Source organism: Pollachius pollachius, assembly GCF_949987615.1.
Source record: "Pollachius pollachius genome assembly, chromosome: 13".
In the NCBI taxonomy this organism is placed as follows: Eukaryota; Metazoa; Chordata; class Actinopteri; order Gadiformes; family Gadidae; genus Pollachius; species Pollachius pollachius.
In genome coordinates, this window is record NC_136946.1 from 5,872,664 (window position 1) to 5,890,954 (window position 18,291).

At 44.2% G+C, this 18,291-nt stretch overlaps 2 protein-coding genes across 2 annotated transcripts in view; both read right to left on the reverse strand.

The window, feature by feature from the left end:
• LOC307084848 (uncharacterized protein) overlaps positions 1-8,954 on the reverse strand; it is a gene marked incomplete at its 3' end in the record, with an annotated part of 10,113 nt that extends 1,159 nt beyond the window's left edge. Inside the window, exons 1-3 of the mRNA XM_079749351.1 lie at positions 8,527-8,954; positions 7,593-7,630; positions 4,839-5,078 (exon numbers count right to left, since the gene is read on the reverse strand). Coding sequence (XP_079605477.1) covers positions 4,839-5,078; positions 7,593-7,630; positions 8,527-8,719 — 471 coding nt within the window. The 5' untranslated portion in view covers positions 8,720-8,954. The remainder of the gene's footprint in view (positions 1-4,838; positions 5,079-7,592; positions 7,631-8,526) is intronic.
• A 927-nt stretch (positions 8,955-9,881) lies between these two features.
• Positions 9,882-17,746, reverse strand: eif3eb (eukaryotic translation initiation factor 3, subunit E, b). Its single transcript, XM_079749282.1, has 13 exons — positions 17,639-17,746; positions 17,127-17,244; positions 16,818-16,935; positions 16,578-16,620; positions 16,065-16,169; positions 15,523-15,648; positions 15,162-15,286; positions 14,658-14,784; positions 14,162-14,263; positions 12,768-12,877; positions 11,760-11,862; positions 10,808-10,942; positions 9,882-10,247 (listed from the first exon to the last, which is right to left on the reverse strand). The coding sequence occupies exons 1-13, from the start codon at positions 17,726-17,728 to the stop codon at positions 10,212-10,214; spliced, it is 1,338 nt and encodes a 445-aa protein (XP_079605408.1). The 5' UTR covers positions 17,729-17,746; the 3' UTR covers positions 9,882-10,211.
• Between the last annotated feature and the right edge of the window lie 545 nt (positions 17,747-18,291).

Sequence of the window (18,291 nt, forward strand, 5' to 3'; positions counted from 1 at the left end):
GGGGGGAGGGAGAAGGCGTGAGGAGAGGAGGGGGGAGGGGGGAGGAGAGAAGGGGTGAGGGAGAAGGGGTGAGGGGGGGAGGGTGGAGGGAGAAGGGGTGAGGGGGGATGGAGGGAGAAGGGGTGAGGAGAGGAGGGTGGAGGGGGGAGGGGGGAGGAGAGAAGGGGTGAGGGAGAAGGGGTAAGGAGAGGAGGGTGGAGGGAGAAGGGGTGAGGAGAGGAGGGGGGAGGAGAGAAGGGGTGAGGGAGAAGGGGTGAGGAGAGGAGTGGGGAGGACGTGGAGGGAGGAGGTAGAGGGGGTGAGGAGAGGGGCACACATTAGCCTCTGGTGGAAACACTTTGCAGGACACACTGTGTGTGTTTTTGATCCTGTGACCAGGTTTGCTGCACTGTTCCTGTCAAACAAATACATAATTCGGTGTTGGTACATTGAGCATGTGAGAAAACCAGAATTCAAATATAATGTCATGTTTTTGTTTGAATATATTAATCATGATGTCACAAAACATTGATATTGCATCTGCCATAAAGCCTCTCCTCACCTTGGTTCCTTTCGTAATCTGTGACCTTGTATCGGGACATAAAGATGTCTTTAATAATGGTGCTGAAAAGCCACAAAACCCACATCAAATCAACAGCCCCATGTCAATCATGATGATATTTCATCATGATTTCAGCGTTGGGAAATAATAATGATTCTATTTTAATAACCATTTCTCTTCTTTGTTATTTGTATTCTACATAAACTATAATATGTTAAGCATCGTGATACAATGATTTCAATATCACTACCATTTTTTTGGGTCACATTTGAATTCTTGTTTTGCAGCAGATAGAGGACGTGATGGGACCAGAACAGACCGATTCTGGTGCAGCGTCTCCAGAACAGCGGTAAGAGCACTGGGCCATTTTTGATGATGCGTAAAGCAGGCGCCACCTCAGACTCTCTGCTGGCCTCCTTTCTGCTGACTCACCTGCACTGAAGCCCTCCAGCTGCTAGCTACAGCCTCTCTCTCTCTGCCCCCCCCCCCCCCCCCCCCCCCCCCCCCCCAACCCACTGCTAGCCCGGGACAGGTGCCCCCACTTCTCCAGACGTTTCTCATGAGGCGACGAAGGGGACATTGTCTGCTCTGGACACCACAATAGTATAGCATAGTTACTAAGCAACTTTAGCATTCTTATAGAAAGTCAAAGACACAGAAGAAGTACTGAGCGCTCTGCTATGGTAAAGGACTTCAGCAGAGGGGGGGGGGGGGATCACTACAGAACAGTTCTGATCCAGAGGACAGAGAAGGGTTAGAGAGAATCTGTGTGATGGCCGTGTGTGATGGAGTGAGTTGAGACGAGTTCAAGTTCAAGTTTGAGTCTGTTATGATGAGATACACAGATAGACAGGGTTAGAGTGGGCTCTGAAAGGCTTAACACAAGGCCCCTGCACGTATCCCAAAATACCAACAATAAGCCTACACACCTGGACGTTGTATGGAACACACCATGTCCTCTACACTTCTCTTCACCACGGCAGTGCCACTCTGCTCAGGAACAAGCAGATCCGTGGTGGAAAGAGGCAAGAGAGAGAGTGTGGTGGCAAGGGGTGTTTCATTCCCAGTCCAAAGGTACTGGGTTTGATCTCTGCTATCCATAGACATCCCAGGGCAAGATGGCCTCCCCCCTTCTCCTTATATTTCCCGACTCAGTCTGAATTCACTGCAAATCACGTTGTTTAAAAGCATCGTCATAGCAATGACGATGGAAATGTTATGGTTTAGATAAATTGAAACATTTCGGTTTAGAAAGCCAGTTTGTGAGATAAATATTAGGCTACTAAACATTAACAATGGGTTACTAATACATACAGATACTCATCCAACCCCCAATCTCTCCTTACTGTAGTGTTTCCTCTCCCTGCTATAAAAGCCACTCTTCAGATTCCTACAGAAGATTATTTCAAATGAAATACAAGGAAATTGGCGGATTGTTTCAAAAGATCCAAGCTGCATTAGAGCAAATGATGAGATTCACTTCATCATCATCCTCTTCCTCATCCGCACATCATAGCCTTCATCATCATCGTTAATGGCTAGGGAGAGGAGTCTGAGAGCTATTAGTCAATACTGGACCACAGCTTCTGCCCTGAGAGGCAACATACTCTAACATAACGCTCTGAATGAAGCATCAGAAATGTACAGTATAAACTGCTGCTCCTGCTTGGAGGATTAACACAATACAGTATGGTTATATCACCCAGAACACGTACAAACAACTGTGCTTTGGCTAGTGATAAACTGAAAGAATAGCTTGCATTGTTCATATATAATACTAAAACACTAATAATCTAAAACAAACAATCGCATTCTTATTCAAATAAGTAGCGTACCGACTCTTTGGAAGGGTAGGTGCATTATATTAAGGGCCACTCACTGCCTTCACCCTAGCCTGTTGATGGCATGGCATGTTTAAAATACAGAGAGCTTTAGGGGTCTCTGTATAGTTACCAAGCAACCGAGGAGAACTTTAGCATTTTTATAGAAACTCAAAGACATAGTAGAAGTCCTGAGCGCATTGGCTACTGCTGCTATGGTAAAGGACTTCAGCAGCAGATGAATCACTACAGAACGGTTCTGATCCAGAGGACTGAGAGAAGGGTTGAAGAGCGGCTGTGTGACGGCCATGAGTGATGGAGTGAGTTAAGACGCGGTCGGCTGTCCTTTGAACCGCCAGATTAGCCTACAGCCAGCAACTCAATCAGCTCGGAGTTGGGACGAATTCAGATAAATAAATAAATGGATAAATAAAGTCATAAATACATTATTATATATTTAAAAAAAACCTCCTCTGAACCTTTTTCCAACACTATTTCATTATTTCCGATGTTGTTTTGTGTTCAACTCGACAGTCGGTTTGATAAATGATTTGAGAAACAGGAAAAATCATTTCCAAGTGCAATGCACTTGGAAATATATGCATCCTCCGGGATTAACTCAGTCCTCTGCATCTGTATCTGAATAGGTGTGCATCCACAGCGCTGGATGACGCTTCTTAATGTGGGCTATAGTACAAACAGCATGCGGGTCTGGCTTCACTAAGAGGAGACCTAAAGGATGTGTAACCAGGGCTATTTTACCGCATCGTTGATGCAGCAGTAAGACAGCATCGCCGGGCGCTCCGCGTCCTCTGGGGTACTCACGACTCAAGAGTAACGGGCTGCTGCTCACTCCGTCGCGGGGACTCGGAACTCACTCCTAGGCGAACTATACTCCTTCGATTCTGTTCACTTGCTCAGATACCATCCACGAATGACCGGTCCTAGGGCAGCCCAAACTTCCGAGTATCATCATCATCATCATCATCATCATGAACTGCGGCACAAGGCGCGCCTGCGTCAGAAGAGCGCGGTGGTTCAGATGAGGACAAGGATACACCGGTTTCCTGTAGGTGCACCGGGCAACACGACCAAGGCTGTCTGCTGCCAGATCTACTCTGCACCTACCCAGGCTACCTTTGAGGCTATAGCCTATGCTAGGACCTCTTTGCTAGGATGACTCTACGGCGAGATAGGGTTACCGTGTGTGACTGCGCAAAGTCACGCAGCGGGGTGCACGGCGAGACCCCGCAGGCAGCTCACACCTCCTCGGCAGCGTGTTGTTTACTACAGCGGGCGGTGGGCTGGGTCTGGACCACGGTGCATTTGCAGAGGACCACATGCAACACCTCATGCTCCTAGAATATTACAATTATTAAGTTTATTAAGTGTTTTTAGGTGCGTGGTGTTTGGATCGACAGAACTACATGTGGCTCGTCGTGATATATGCAAAATACACGCATGGACAGGGACTGTCATCTCACATTAATTAATCTCCACTGAATGTACCCTATAATTAATTCGTGTGTTATTGAAAATGCACATATGTATATTTAAATGGGAAAGGAAAAGAGGTGCAATGAGTGTTGGTTTAGGGGTATGGGGGGGGGTGTCCCATGTGACCTTCTGGGTGTTGATGGGCGTTACGTGTACCGCTCGGGGTGCCAGCTTCTGTGCCAGCTTTGTGTGCATAGATGCGTGTCAAAGTAGACTAGACTGCAATTGTGCAATTGTGAACCAAACCAAGGGCGCAGATCTCATTGCAACTTAGAGGGGGACCACAAACTTCTAAAGTTTATGGAATTTCTTCAAAAGTATTTTCTGAAGGGCACATCAATCAACGTATGTGCACATCAATCAACGTATATGATCTCATCTGCTGTAACAGACACAAATAGCCATTAGCTTAAAATATATATTAATTATTTTAGTTATAATTGATATTGGTGGGACAACTTCATGGTATGCCCATCCGCACACCTGGATGATATAATTTTACAGACAAGAACAAGCCTAAAGAAGCTAATCAGGGTCACCCCAAATGACAATGTAATTTGAAGATGTTGTAAAACAACACCATGCACTCAGTAAAGGACACCATCTCAAATTATTATTATGATAGGGCTGTGTACTCCCAAATGTTGTGCCTGCTCATCAACACCACCACTATCATCATCATCATCATCATCATCACCTCCATGTTCCCCATCCTCCTAATCATTACTCTGCATCATCATCATCCTCATCCTCACCACCTTTACCGTCACCGTCATCACCGTCATCTTCCTCAGCACCACAGTCACGTCATTATCACCATCACCATCTACATCCCCCACCTAATATTTCTCTGCATCCTCAATCATCGTCAACACCAGCATCATCAATCTCCCCACCACCACCACCACTCTAATCCCTAGTCTTTATTACACAAACTTATGCACAAAGTAAGTATTTTCTTCAGTTTTAATATTTCCCACCTTTTTCGTGTCATCGACGGCCATCTTTTCCATTCCAGCTTTATTGCCTCGTCTCTTCCTCTTCCTCAGCCAAGGGCCGGGAGCTTCGTGCTGTCCAGAGGGTACGACCACGTCCTGTCCAGTGGGGACAACTTCCTGTCTAGACGTGACCGCTTCCTGTTTAGGGACGACAGCCTCCTCCGCCTTGTCTTCTTCATCTAGGAGAAAGGCCACGTGCTTCTCTTTCGTCTTCTTCTTTTTCTGAAACCAAAAAACGAATCAAATCATAATAAATCAACCAAATTTACCAAATTCCACAGTGAAACAAATCAAGACCCAAAATGGCTTCACGCGATACAGAACCTCGTTCCCAGGTGTCCTCCTCTCACAACTGATCACTGAAGCCCCAATTTTTTTTAATCCATGCCTTGAATTCATTTTGAGGAAGAACTCAATTGGTTTTCTGGAAGATCTTGCAGTTCTGAGAAGATTTAGCAGTCTGGAGAACATTTAGCAGTCTGGAGAACATTTAGCAGTCTGGAGTACATTGAGCAGTTTTGAGGGTGGAGGATTGTCTAGTGGAGATGTTCGGTCCAATTTGAGTGTGTCTCATTTGGACACTGACCTCCCCCCCCCCCCCCACCTCGCTTGGCAGGCTGTGGTGAAACCAGAACAAAGACGTTTGTTCCCATTCCCTCGCCATTGATTTGATTAGCGCTGTCAGGTAAACAAATAGCACTCTGTTCTGAATCTTTGAAGGACTCGCATGCAACAATGAAACCACATCTAGCGAGCTTCAAATTAAGATGTCTTTCTGAAAATGTGTTGATATCTTTTTTATAATAAAGTAGATGTCTAAGTATTAATGAAAATGTTGGCAATTTTATTTCAGATTGTTATAAAAATAACTCCTTTAGAAAAGCTCTTTTCTTAAAAACAGGTAAAGGACAAAACTAAAATCAATTCATATGAAACAGACAATGCTAGGTATTTATATTGAGGTAGATGCTATGCATGCTTATTGTTGGATAAGCATTTTATTAAATGATGACCAAATTCCCCTTCCCCTTTTGAGTCACGGCCTGAAAATCATGCAGTATTGTTTCAAATTGAAGATTTAACACTTGGAAATTCAACTATTGTCTCCAGGCCATTCATTCATCTACAACCATTCACACACAGAAGCACTCATGGGTTCATACTGGAAGCATTCGTGGTTCAATGGATACTGTGACAAACTGAAATGTAGAGGTCGGTTAGGAGACCCACTGGGGCAGTTAGCTTTGTCAAACTATTGTAGCAGAGTCTCTCACTCGAGGCAGAGTTCCATGTCGGTTTAAATACCCATAGCGAGCAATGTTGAGCAATCCATCTTCAAATGTCATGTCAAATATTTCTTTTCACAAAAGGCTAACTGTTCCATCTGTGTCCTGCGGCTATCGACTAGCTTCATTCTGCATGCACACATACTTGGCATGTAACAAGAGTATAAACCAAGACAGATTTAAATGTAAGAGGATAAATACTTGTGATAAGATTAGTTTAAATGTATATAGCTGAGCTGTAGTACATTTCTTTGGTTACCATTTTGGAGCTATACATCGTCAAGTACAACTGTTTTTACTGTTTCAAAAGGATATTCATTTTAGAGGGTTGGGAGTCCTGAGACCTTATTAAATAATGGTGACCCGCACAACTTGTACCCATTTGAGTATGAAACAAACAAAGAAAATTACAGAAAGATAAAAACAAGTTTTGAATGAACTGCTAGGGCATGTATTAACATGAGTTAAAATATGAACTGATGTATGCATGCACAAGATGTATGACCTTAAATATGAAGCTAATTAATTTTAATTAATGTTTGAACTAATGTATGAACTTCACGTGTGAAATAAAATATGAACTACTGTGGGAACGAATGTCTGAACTAATGTATGAACTGAAAGCCATCCAAGTTATTTTCTGAAAAGACCACGGAAGCCATTTTCAACATGAGTTGGAGAACCCTAAGCAACAAGCGCTCTGTATGGGATTGTTCTCCAGAGAGCGAACGAGAGAGCGAAAACCAAAGCCTCTCTCAGTCTTTCTGAAGTCAGAAACAGTCTTTGAGGTGGCTCATCTCCTCTCCACATCGGTCACACACACAGACACAGACACCGTTACTCATGGATACTCTCAATGCAATAACACACACTGACAGCTCATTGATTTGTGCTCTCCATCTGGGCATGATATGGCATCAATACCAGGACTTTAACACAGGACTCCCGGCCGACTCCGCAGCACAGAGAATACGCTACGGTATGTCCCTACACCTAAGGATGGTAATTACGGATGTTCTCAAGGTTGAATGGCGTCTTGAATTTGAAGAATTTTAGCCTGAATATATGGCTTACCAAACAGTCAGTGGATACCTTTCTGAGATCTTTGGTGAACGTTTGTTCCAAACACCAACATGCACATGTTTTAATATCTGCTTGATTATTATTTAGAGCATGTGGTCTTCTACATACACAGTCCCTTTTTTCAGTTCAAGAAATTCAACGTGAACCTTTGTTATGTAGTGATTGCGCACGATCGACAGCAACGTACAAGTAAATGAGGCCCTCTACAGGCTAAAGTATGAATTATTTTAAAAGGACAGGATGCTGAGGGGTCTGTACCCGTGTTTAAGGCATCTTTCGGTGGTCTTTAAAATTTACATTATTACTTTCCAATATATGTAATACTATGCCAATCCATAACCTATTATGATACGATGAATTTTCTCACCTGGCGTGAACTCTTTGCCTTGGACTGGTTCACCATAACTGTTTACACAAAAACAAGGGAACAAAAAGTTAGTCTAGTTTCAAAACTGACACCACTGGGCCTGCTTCAGGCACGAAGATAAACAAGTAGCTCATTGATTACTGACTAATTGAAAATTAACTGACAAACTTTGTCGTTAAGTAGGCCTATAAGTACTAAGAAACCTGAAAAAGAAAAAAAATACAGAGTAGGCTACATTTGAACTTTTGTGTTTCACAGGTCTATTACAAACAGGTCTATTACAATTAGGTCTAACACAATATGGCCCATGAGACTTGTAGGTCCAGTGATTTAGGGGGTGGTCATGTAGGCTCTGGAGAACTGAGTCACGGTAACAACTGATCAGTTGCCATGACTCGTCAAATCTACCCAACTGCCCAAGTTGGGTGGTTGGGTTGGCTGTAAACCCACTGGCTCTTATTGACCGTGTTGGGTAACCCAAAGTTCGCAGCCCTCTACACACCGCTCTTAACTCTCCCTGGAGTGTCTATGTGTATCCAAGCATCAGTTTAAAAGGCATGCCTATATCATTATGTTTAAATGGTTTACCCGTGTATTGAAGGCTAAATTATTCATGAATGGACCATTGTATTCAGCCAAACTGTAAAAAGCACATTGGAACAGTAATCAAGGCCAACTTCAGCCGCAGAATATTCCCTGTGCCAGCGATACAGTTTCTGGAAAATGTAGGCGGGGTTGCGGTGTGTGGGGTGTGTATGGGGTGTGTGTATGGGGGGGGGGGGGGAAATGGTCTCTATTTACAATAATTGCACCAGTTGTTAAAACAAATAAAAAGAGTTTCGACTAAATGCCCCATACAGTAACTCTAGCCGTCTTGTACTAGAAGTTTTGTTTCATTCGCCTCTCATCTTCCCTCCCCCGGAGACACACCTACCTTCCAGGTACCTCTCCAGCGCCGGCGAGGGGCCGCGGCTCCGGGCGTAGCAGCAGAAGAACAGCGCCCAGACCAGCAGGGTGGCCGCAACCAGGACCAGGACCCAGAGCAGCCGGGTCACAGCCGGGTTCGTGGCTGCCCATGCCATCAGCACATCCACGTCGATACCCGAAATTAAACCTGACGTCGCCATGTCACCGGTGTTGATGTATTAAGCGCTATGGCTCCCTGTACTCTGCCGGTAGACGTGTCTTGGATCGGATGTTGGAGGCTACGAATCACGGGCTCCGTCTCTGGAGCGACGCGGGGCAGCCACAGCGGCTGCGAGAACAGGAAAAGCAGAAGCCACAGATGGGTACCAGCTGTTCCATGCACGGCTCTCAGACCTCAGCCCACGTCGACTTGCCGTGCACGACCGCGTGTGCGTGTTGGACCATAACTTAAGGGGGAAAAAGAAAAGAAAAGCGAACTACTAGGCTTGATGTATGCGCGCGCGTGTGCGTGTGTGTGTGTGTGTGTGTGGAGGAGTGGCCAGGAGTTATTGTGTTTGACTGGAAGAAAAGCCACTCCCAAGGTGAACACGGATTGTCTGATGGTGTAAATGTGCACTGTACACGCATGAAACATGATGGCACGTTAATTGCAGACGTGAGAAATGCCCCCGGAGCGCGTTCACGCCCAGGTACCAGACCGCCTGAGAGGGTAATGTCGGCGGGGAGACGAGGCGCTAATGACAGCCTGTCACTGCAGGATTTAACTAGATATCTGACATGATAAATCACACTCTGGGTTTTATTTAGGACATCGTGACACATCCCCACTCTTCCCATCAGAGGAAAATTACTTTTAGGGAAATAGATGATCCGTCTTAATGGAGAATTCAGCCGCGGCTTGTACAAGGTCAATATTTACTTTCAGATACGGAACGTTGCATTCCCACGTCCCTGAGCCGGATGCAGGGCGACGCTGTACACGCCTACTTGAGCCTGGTGCTACCATTTCTGAAGAAGTTATACCAAGAAAAACGAGTTTTATAGCAAACACAACACTACAGCCAGCCGGCCTATAGTGGCCGTTTATTTCGTTTCCATATAAAGTTCTAAACGATCAAATATTATCCATACATCTTTGATCGCCAAAGCTCGGACATTTTCTTAGTCTGATTCATTCAAAATATTAACGTTCTCCATCACCGCTTTACACAACTACCATCAACCGTTACCCTATCTATACTGGTGCTACGTCGCATCCGTGTCTCCGAAATGTACTCCCGTTGAAATCCAACAGACAAATAGCGCCATCTAGCGACGAAATGCTCCAGGGTCGCGAATAGCGGAATCAATGACGCAGTGTAATTTCAAGAGACTCAAAAATCTTTATTTTGTCGATGCCATGGAACAATTGTGGTTGTTTTGCAGTTCAAAAAAAGTCCCTCATAATGACGATTGTTTATCTACTTCCTTGACAACTGGCCAGAAAAGAAGGCAAAGAAAAAGTTGCATTATAAAAGAATAGATAAGAATTAACAATTTTAGCCTGGACTCCAAATGTTGCAGTCCCCCAGAGTCGAGGACCACATTATACTGGGAATGTGGTATTAAAGAGATGTTTCTTAAGAACCTTATATAATATATAGTCTGAATAAACACCACATCAGCCTCCTCCTCCTCCTAATTGGCTGATCATTAGAAGCCGGTGTCTGTGGCGGCCCAGTTCGGCGTCTAAGCGGGAGAAAAAAACAAGACAAAAAAGGAAGAAGCATTAGATAGACACACATAAACACGAGATACAGACACATGATACAGACTGTGTATCTTCGTATCCCAGACTGTAGGATCTACACATCAAAACCTGGAGACCAAGACATTGAACTCCCTGTTAATCTACAGCTTCACTTCAAAGCAACGCACCGTGTATTCACATACAGGTCATGAAACAAAAAGGTAGGGTAGTCGTAAGGACGACTTGCTCAAGGGTGCCTTCAGGGGAGCTCATGGGCTTCAATCCAGAGCGCTTTGGCTTAGAGTCTCTGACCACTAAACTATCCTGGCTCCATTTTATAAATTCTGTTGTGAAATACCCTTTTTTTTCTGTTGGTTTTATGTTCTCTTTTTTTTAGCATCCAAAACAAAATACCCTCGAGAGGCCAACAATCCTCATCTTATCAGAGATAAACCTTTTTAAATTGCAGCCACCTTATCAGAGACTCGTACCCTTCCTTTCCCACGCCCCCTCACCCTACAGAGACTGTGAGAGCGGGCGGTGGTGTGGTGGTGGTTACCTCAGTGCGGCCGCTGTGGGCCAGCTTCTTCTCGATGTTCATGGCCAGCATCTGACTGCGGAAGGACAGGCTCTTGGTCTTCTCTATGACCTGCTGGTAGGGCGACACCGCGTTGTTGCCCATCACCACGTGGCCCTGGGGGAGGGGGAGGAGGAGAGGAGCAAACGGAGGTCAGGGGGGGAGAAATACAGCTGCACAGACATCTCGGTTTGGGGTGTGGCTCTTTTAGGTTCTCACGATTTGTTTTTGAACATTGGGATTTATAAAATAATATATATATATTATAAAGAGTTAAATATATGAATATAGGAGTTTACATTATTGGCTTTTTAGAAGTTGTGAATCATAGAAAATAAAAATTGTGATGCTTACGACAATCAATATTCTCTCCCCTCTCTAGTGTCTAAGTACTCGCATACAGTTTCATACATACTTGGGTGGGCACCTTTCCTCCAAAGGGTTTTACAATACGATGTTTGCAACTAGGCTCAGCTCCCAGCCCCACTCAGCATGGGAAGCCCCAGTGGGAATCAAACCTCTAACCCTGGTGATGTTAATACCATGCTCTACCAGTTCAAGAATTAAGGCTTGTTCAGGGTCAGAAGCTCTCCTGTCCCTGAACAATATGAGCTCTCGACCCTGGAGCTCCACTGAGTGGCAAACACACAGTGCTTGGACTGCTTTAACACTTGAGGTTAAAGAATTAACCTACTCCTATGTCTTTAATTACTGGTTTAGGTAAGCTTTTCGCTGTAGAAATATATATAATCTATCTACAACTCTATTGATCAATAAATAGTAAACCTGCAGTTCGACCCTGTTTGTTCACATGGCTCTAGGCCAGACATTTTGATTTAGTATCTAAAACCACGATAAAAAATATGGCACATGTTTATCCCACATGTTTATCATTGGATCTCACGAGCCAATGATAAACCCATGAAGTACTCACCAGTTTGGAGTCTATCTTGGCATCTAGTCGAGCGTTCCGGATGAGGTTGACGATCCATCTCTCGGCTTCCTCTGGGGTCATGTTGAGCTTGTCAGCCAGCATGCTGAAAGAAAGAGGAGGAGGAGGAAGGAGAGAGAGAGAGAAAAAACAACTCAGTTAACACCCTTCAGGATGGTAAGCACAGTCTCACAGAGGGTTCATATCTCAGACCGAGGTGTGAGACAATCCAAAAGTAAACGCAAAAAGCATAGAACATACATCCCTCGACTGCTATAATTCACCACTGGAGTAATTTAGGAGAGTTGGAGTGAAGTCAGATATAGGTCAGGTACTGGGTTGTACACTTGGGGATCAAACCAAGTAGCGTTGGGTTGTTAGAGTCAAACAGGAAAGACTCAACGCTAGTAATGCGTGATATAAACGATATACGATATAAACGATAAAAAAAATGGCCTACGATAGATTTATCTGCAACATTATGTTGAATGATAACAGTGTTTCACAATAAATGTTCTCGAAATGACATGCTATATTTCTCTTTTTTTTAAATACATTTAGCAGTTTGGCTTTCCTTAGAGTCTATGTAACCTGTTTTGAAACGGTTATTTTATGATTTTATATCGTGATATATATCGTTATCGCAAGATGCTGCAATGTATATCGCAATATGGATTTTAGGCCATATCGCCCATCCCTACTCAACGCTCTCCTGCATGTGAGAGGAACACTACCGACTTCAGACAAGAAATTCCTGAACAGCATACATTGTGCGTCTTCCCTTATTGATCCAGGTCTGTCCATAAGTGCTGAATTTACGATGTTATATTATTGAATAAGTATTTTACTGTGGGACCTGCCAGGGCATTTACAGAAAGTGTACTATACCTCAAGGAAAATAGTACAATAAAATGAGGACGAGCGAGTGCTCTGTCGGTGGGCGGAGCTGGTAGAACCAGATTCTTTAGGGTGAAAAGATGGGCTATGGGGGCGGAGGGAAGGCGTCACTACCTGATGCTGATGCACTGGTGGATACGGCAGAAAGTCTCAAAGATGAAGAGACGGGCGTTCTCGATGAAGTCCTCCAGACAGGCCACCAGGAAGAAGTCGTTCACCAGAACCTGAGGATCCAAGAAATACCGCAAGGTCAACAGATACCCACAACAACCTCTCCATCTCCACGGTGAACGGCTGACTGATGGAGTGACGGACTCTACAGGCAGGGTGACAGCCTCTTCAAGGCGATCAATAGCTTGGGTCTTGACTAAAGGACATGCTGTCAAAAAGGTTGATACAACGGTCAGTCAAGCCTCCATTTTACTGCAAAATCAAACTAGACTTGTTCTTAGAAATAGAAAATATTCATACTAGGAAGCATTTACTGAAAGACTTTGAATAAAAGGACCTGTGACAGCCTTTTAAGAGTCAACAGCACAAGGAATAGACATATTATGGTGTTTTCCAAACCAGTAAACAGTTTGAGTTCCAGAAAATGTGTTTTTGAAGCTGTTTGCTGGAAATAGCTTTTAGGGAAAAAACCTCACCCACCACTATTCCCCTCTGTTTCAGTCCCTTCAGAATGCGCTGTTTCTGGTGTCTGTAGCTTTAATGCAAATGAGCTGCTGCCCATTGACCAATGAGCTGTCAGACTGAACCACAGCATGGAGGAGAAGGGATTGTTGCCGTTTGCTGACTCCTGGAGCTCTATATCTATATAATAATAACAATATTATATATGGGTATTTATATAATATTATTATCTAGTATCACGGCCAAAAGCTATGTGCGCCTCGGATGATATTATGAATCATAAAGACTGCGTCTGACGTCTCTGGTACTTCCATAAAAAGTAAAGACTTCTTCTCAACTCGAGATGGTTGAGAAGAATTGGGGGAAAAATGAACTTTGGCCTTGACTCTCTGAAATCCATGAACCGCGACATGGAGGAGAAAGGGATTGTACTCCAGGAGCTGAGCTCCCCCCGCCGGAGCTGCTCGTCTGCTGGTCCACAAAATCTTAGCTATGCTCTGATTGGGTGGGGGGGTAATATTCAGCTGTGCCCCCTTCCTACGTAGGAGGGGGCGCCGAAACTAACGCGCTCGTTTTGGCTACTGTAGGCAGGGTACTTTCAGAAATGCATATCTCACTCAAAAAATCATGTACAGACTTTTTTCAAAATTTGTATGCGTGTGGGAGCACCAGGGACCCAAAACAACACCCCAAATCCCAGGAAAAGTGTTGTTTTCATAATATGTCCCCTTTAAAACATTTGTTTTTGCATAGCATGAAAAAAAGCCTTAGGGACAATTCCAATCGTTGTCGTCGAGTACAGGTCGGAACTTCAAAGCGAACTGACGGATCAGAGAAACCATCACGACAGGGGGGCGTGTCCTCTAAACACTCACCGACTCGCACTCCCTCAGCTTCTTCTGGGCGCTGTCGAAGTCAAAGTTCACGTAGAGGCACTCCACAAACTCTGTGATGGGGTCCTTGTAGGTATATGACTCCTGGAGTTGGGTGGGAGAGAACCAACAGTCATTCACGTGCGTTTGCCAATAATAAATCACATTCATTTAACTCTGATGTATTGAGGTGCACTTCTAGTGTCAGCGGACGGTCAGAAATGCTTCCATTCCATCCAGTCATTAAGCCCTGTCAAGTCCTTTAAGTTAATGTTATCATCTCTAACGATTAAAATTTTATAGTTTCATTTACACAGTGTTTCTATGCCCTGTGAGGTCCCAAACAACATTAGCATCACCCATCCATTCACTGAATCATCCCTGCATCCAGTCATTGAATCACCAATCGATCCATCCACACGCCATTAGTGGTGTCATCAAGCGCATGGACCAAGGCCCCCCACCCCCCAGCTCTACCTCCGTCCCCCCAGCCTCTCACCTGTTGGATGACCTTGACCAGGTCCTTGAGCACCTGCCGACGCTTGCGCACGTCCTTGTTGGTGATGACGGCGGTGGTCAGGTAGCGCAGGATGTGGGGGCACATGGTCTGGATGGCGTTCAGGTACCTGCAGGGAGGGCCAATCACGCGCCGCTTAGACACTCGTGTACATCGGCCAATAATGGAGTTATGACGTCCACCTCAACAGTCACTTTTCACACTTATTTTCGTGTTAAGAAAACGTTCTGTTACTCTTGTGTATATAGACACATTTGTAGTATTCTTGCTTATATTGGTAATCTACTTTTAATTCTACTAGACCCGTAACTTTCACAGTACCACCCAAACGCCCTGCCTAGGATTAATAAAGTGCCATTGTACCTCATCATCATAGGCCTGAGCTGCCATCACAACAGCCTTTAAGCAGCACAGAGTCCACATGACCTCCCTTTCAATAGGCTCTACATGGGGGCTGCGGAGGTACAGATCCAAACGGCCACTTACTGGGGCTGGTAGAGGAAGAGCTCGATGATGTTGTCCCGGCCCTTGGGGTGGTTGAAGAACACGAAGAGGGACCAGTGGATGAGCCAGGTCCTCTGCTGGAGGGACTGGAGCGGGGAGCTCACCGACTGCGAGCGAACACACAACACCAATCACATTAGGGGGATTCTGCCCGTGGTGCACAAGGGCAGAGTTTTAAACCCGTTGTTAGCCACCCACCGGTTTTGTGCCAGGGTACATTTAAAACAGAAAATATAAAGATAATTGAAAATGAATATATTATTCGGTAAGCCTGTTGCAACAGAGCCATTCCCAACATTAGTAAGAAGCCTGGGTAAGAACCAAGAGGCAGAGGTTCTCTTACGTTGTTGTCAATGGTCTCTCTCAGGCGGGTGAGGTCCTCCATCGCTGCCTCCCAGTTCTGCATGAGGATCTCAGAGGCCAGCTTCCCCCACAAAGAGCTCAGGGCATTCCTGTCTGTGGCAGGGACCTGCAGCAAATCGTAAGTAGATTTAGTGCCGTGTTCACCTCACCATCATGAAGAGAGGTTATAACAGACAAGTGAAAGGCAAGAAAGTGTGAGACCCAAGACACAGTTCAGTGAGGTAAATCAAAATGGGACAGGATGGTGTAGTGGCAAGTGTAATCCAAATCCCACCCGCGAAACACTGTTTGATCCCCATTGCCCACAACATAAAATGCAGGCATCCTTGAGCATCATGCCCAGCCTCTACCAGCTCCCTGATGAATGACATGCATCTAAATTCCCATTACACATTGATTAAAAGGTTAGTTTTATATAGTAAACCTAGCATGGCATAATTTAAATTTTGCCTTTCAAAAAACCACCAGCTCTAAAACTGTTCAGTGAATGTGTTTAATGAAGAGCAGCCAAATTTTGCTTACCAGCACACGGAAGAAGTAGAGGTACTCCGCGGCCCCGGAGTAGTTACCACACTCGTACTGGAACTTGGCGTACCGGTAGAGGGTGTCCAGGTACTCCTGTCGGAACTAGAAGAGAAAACATGAACGTTTTGGTTTGGTTCATCAACACAAAATAGAATCGCTTCACTATATTAAATAAATATAAGCAACAGGTGAAAAGGTGTGAAAGGTAAACCATTATAACTATTAGCTATGAACTATTCATACACTACGGTTAGTAGACTCCTATTGCATCCTAATAAATAATGAAAATATGGTGAGCTGGATGATGCTAATCACTTATTAGTGCCTTTAGAACTTGTAGGAACATGCATTATGTGCTATAACCATAGAAAATTATGATACCCTCTTTTTAAACACCAAATTTAAAAACGAAAAGTAGAAGGCTGGTTTTGCTTTCATCTGGAAAAAAGCGTCCCTTGTGGACACAAATTGGGCAGCAGCTGGCAGGAAGTGAAATAACAAACCACTTACATTGTGTTTCTCCGACAGGTAGTCAAAAAGCATCCTCCCATCCCTGAGGAAGAAGTAATACAATTAGCCAATCTTTCATACATTTCCATCACATCATCGATACAGCACTTGTTTATCCATAGTCATTGTGTGTGCTGGGTTTAAATGAAATTGAGGAAAACTATGACTCAATCATTCCCATTTTGTCCAATGGCCCATCGACCCAAGTGTATGTTAGCTGGGGGGAGTTCCTTTGCTTACCTGGTGGACTGCATCTGGCGCGTAGTCTCGGGGTCCTCAAACATCTTGACGATGGGCTCCGTCTCCAGCTGGAGCTGCTTCAGCTGTGCCACCACTGTGGTCCTCTTCTCCTTCAAGGCTGCAAGATCACATGTTCTTTGTCACTTCACCAGCGAAAATAGAAATCTGATAATACTATCCATGTCTGCTGAAAGGCTATTGATAAGGCTCTTCACATAGAACAATGAATGCATTAAAATGGTCAGGATGGCCAAGCCATTATTAGCCAAAGTTATATTTTTACAATTAATAGAACGTAACCAGTCTTACTGTGTGGGATGTCCTTGTCTGAGTAGAGGTTTTTGTACACATCCATGGCGAAATCCACCATGTTTGTGTCGCTGAGAAGGTCCAGCTTCCCTTGGAGGAGTTCCTTTTCATTGTAAATCTTAAAAATCAGAGAGAAACACATATTATACATACATTGCATTGTGTACGGATGCTACCCTCATTACCATCTGGTGTTAATGTTCATACGTCCATAACGGTTAGAACCTTGCTATAAAACACATAAAGATACCAATAAAAAACAATGTCCATCGATTGTCGACAGAAATATGTCCAAATTATAGAATTATGTGACAAGAATGGGAACTAGGTGAGGCCAATGCAGCCAGCGTGGGCTAGCTAATATAGCTAGTAACGTGAGCCGTAAGATAAGGCTAATGCTAGCTAGCACCGCGGTGGCTCGTGGAGGCTAAATTGTCGCCCTAACGGTTACAGAAATTCACAAATGCTGGACCAAATGTGTTCACTCCCAATCAGTGATAAAAACGACGTACCTCTTTGACGGAGAGGAATTCCAAAAGGGGAAAAATCAAATGCCGGTCCAAAAAATGGGCTATCTTGGTGGTCAAGTCGTAGTCCGCCATCTTTACGGCTTCAAAAAGAACTTTATAAACAAGGTGTCTGAATACACCAAACACTAGAGGCAGCAGAGCCTGTTCAGACAGGGATGTATGGGGCAGAGACTGTAAGGACAATAGATTGTATAAAAAAACGGAGGATTTTTTTTACTAGGCGTAGTTTTTCTGACGTTAACGTATGCATTCAAAATATACACACAAGCCAAATATAAATATATATGAGTGAAATATGAGTGATACACTATTTTATGTTATATTCCGTGTATAAGGTAAAATAATTCTACAGCCAGTGTTTCACGATGTTGAAATTGTATTACAGTGGAGTATCTACACTTGTACCGACATGATGAGAACAATAACTAAATTGATAAAAACTAAAACAATTAAAAGTAGCGTTTTAGGTCAAATCGTTCTACAAGGTCACCACCTGTGGGTTGTTGACTAGAACTACACATTAAACATGATATTCCGGAGTAAAAGGGCAGGGGTGTGTACTGCATTCTCATTAGATATAATGAGGATCATTATTAGATCATTAGGATTTAAATAATTTAATTTGCAGAAATTTG